Source organism: Arachis ipaensis, chromosome B10 (assembly GCF_000816755.2).
Source record: "Arachis ipaensis cultivar K30076 chromosome B10, Araip1.1, whole genome shotgun sequence".
NCBI lineage: Eukaryota > Viridiplantae > Streptophyta > Magnoliopsida > Fabales > Fabaceae > Arachis > Arachis ipaensis.
The window spans coordinates 52,165,158-52,166,245 of NC_029794.2; the positions used below are offsets into that span (position 1 = coordinate 52,165,158).

The following is a 1,088-nucleotide window of genomic DNA, read 5'->3' on the forward strand; positions in this document are numbered from 1 at the left end:
AGATCAGAGTCAATGTATGCTGAAACTCTGTCTCATCAGTAGACAAAAGTTGCCAAGGTTATTGGCTGCATATATATCATAATTCTTAACAGCTTAAAATAGGAATGGAAGGCAAGTTAGGAAATAAGCAAGTTCATTGTTTCATTATGTCAAGTAAAGCAATATCATCATTCACTGTTATCCATTTTACACATGTTAAGAGGGGCATAGCTAATATAACAATACACACGCACGCCCATGCGCACACGGATCTGAAGGCATGCAAGCATGAGGAAACATAAACAAGGCACAATATTATTCTTCCAAATCTCTATAAAGAAAAAGGAAAGGAAAAAAAGAATTGAATTATCCAGTGAGAAGTGAGGAGGGAGGCTATCTTAGTTCTCTCCCTATAAATCAAGCCTACAAAACTTCATCTCTTTGAACAGTTTGGCATATCCAACATGAGTTTCCTACATTCTTCTTGTGCTAGCACCTCTTGATCATCACATCGCTATGCTGGCTTCAGAAGAAGAACCGAACTTTCTTTGTTCCTTCTTCTTCAAGGAACCATCGTCATAACATGCAAGAAAAGAGTGTGTGTGTTTTTTTCTTTCTCAAGTCCAGAAATCCAACCATTGTGAAGTGCTACATGATTGATCCAAGATTCCACTTGGATCCTCACTGTACCATTTCTCAAGTGATTCCAAAGGAATCTCTAAATGCTGCTCCTCATCATCCATTCTCATATCTTGGTGGTGGTGATGGCGGTGGTGATCTCTTTCCTCATCAGGTTTATCATCAGAAGGTAAAGGTACTGTGTCATTTGAAAAACTTGTCTTTGCTTCTTCTTCTTCTTCGTTAGGCCTCCAATTGCTGTGAGGACTTCCTGAACCACCATCATCTGTTCTACTTCCCTTTGCAATAACCTTCTCTTGTCTTCTTCCATCATGATGAGATGCTGATACCACCATCAAATCATTCAGCTTCTTTAGCTGTTTCGGGAGAAGGGGAAAAAAGGAAAAAGAAAAGAAAACAACACAGTTAAGGCTTCGGAAACTTTATAATATATATTTGTTGAGCATAGTATAAGAATTTTTCATCTCTTA

At 38.2% G+C, this 1,088-nt stretch overlaps 1 protein-coding gene across 1 annotated transcript in view; it reads right to left on the bottom strand.

Moving 5' to 3' along the window:
* The window catches only part of LOC107622327 (homeobox-leucine zipper protein ATHB-12), a 1,759-nt gene continuing 787 nt past the window's right edge, over positions 117-1,088 (bottom strand). The window contains exon 2 of the mRNA XM_016324184.2: positions 117-974. Coding sequence (XP_016179670.1) covers positions 597-974 — 378 coding nt within the window. The 3' untranslated portion in view covers positions 117-596. The remainder of the gene's footprint in view (positions 975-1,088) is intronic.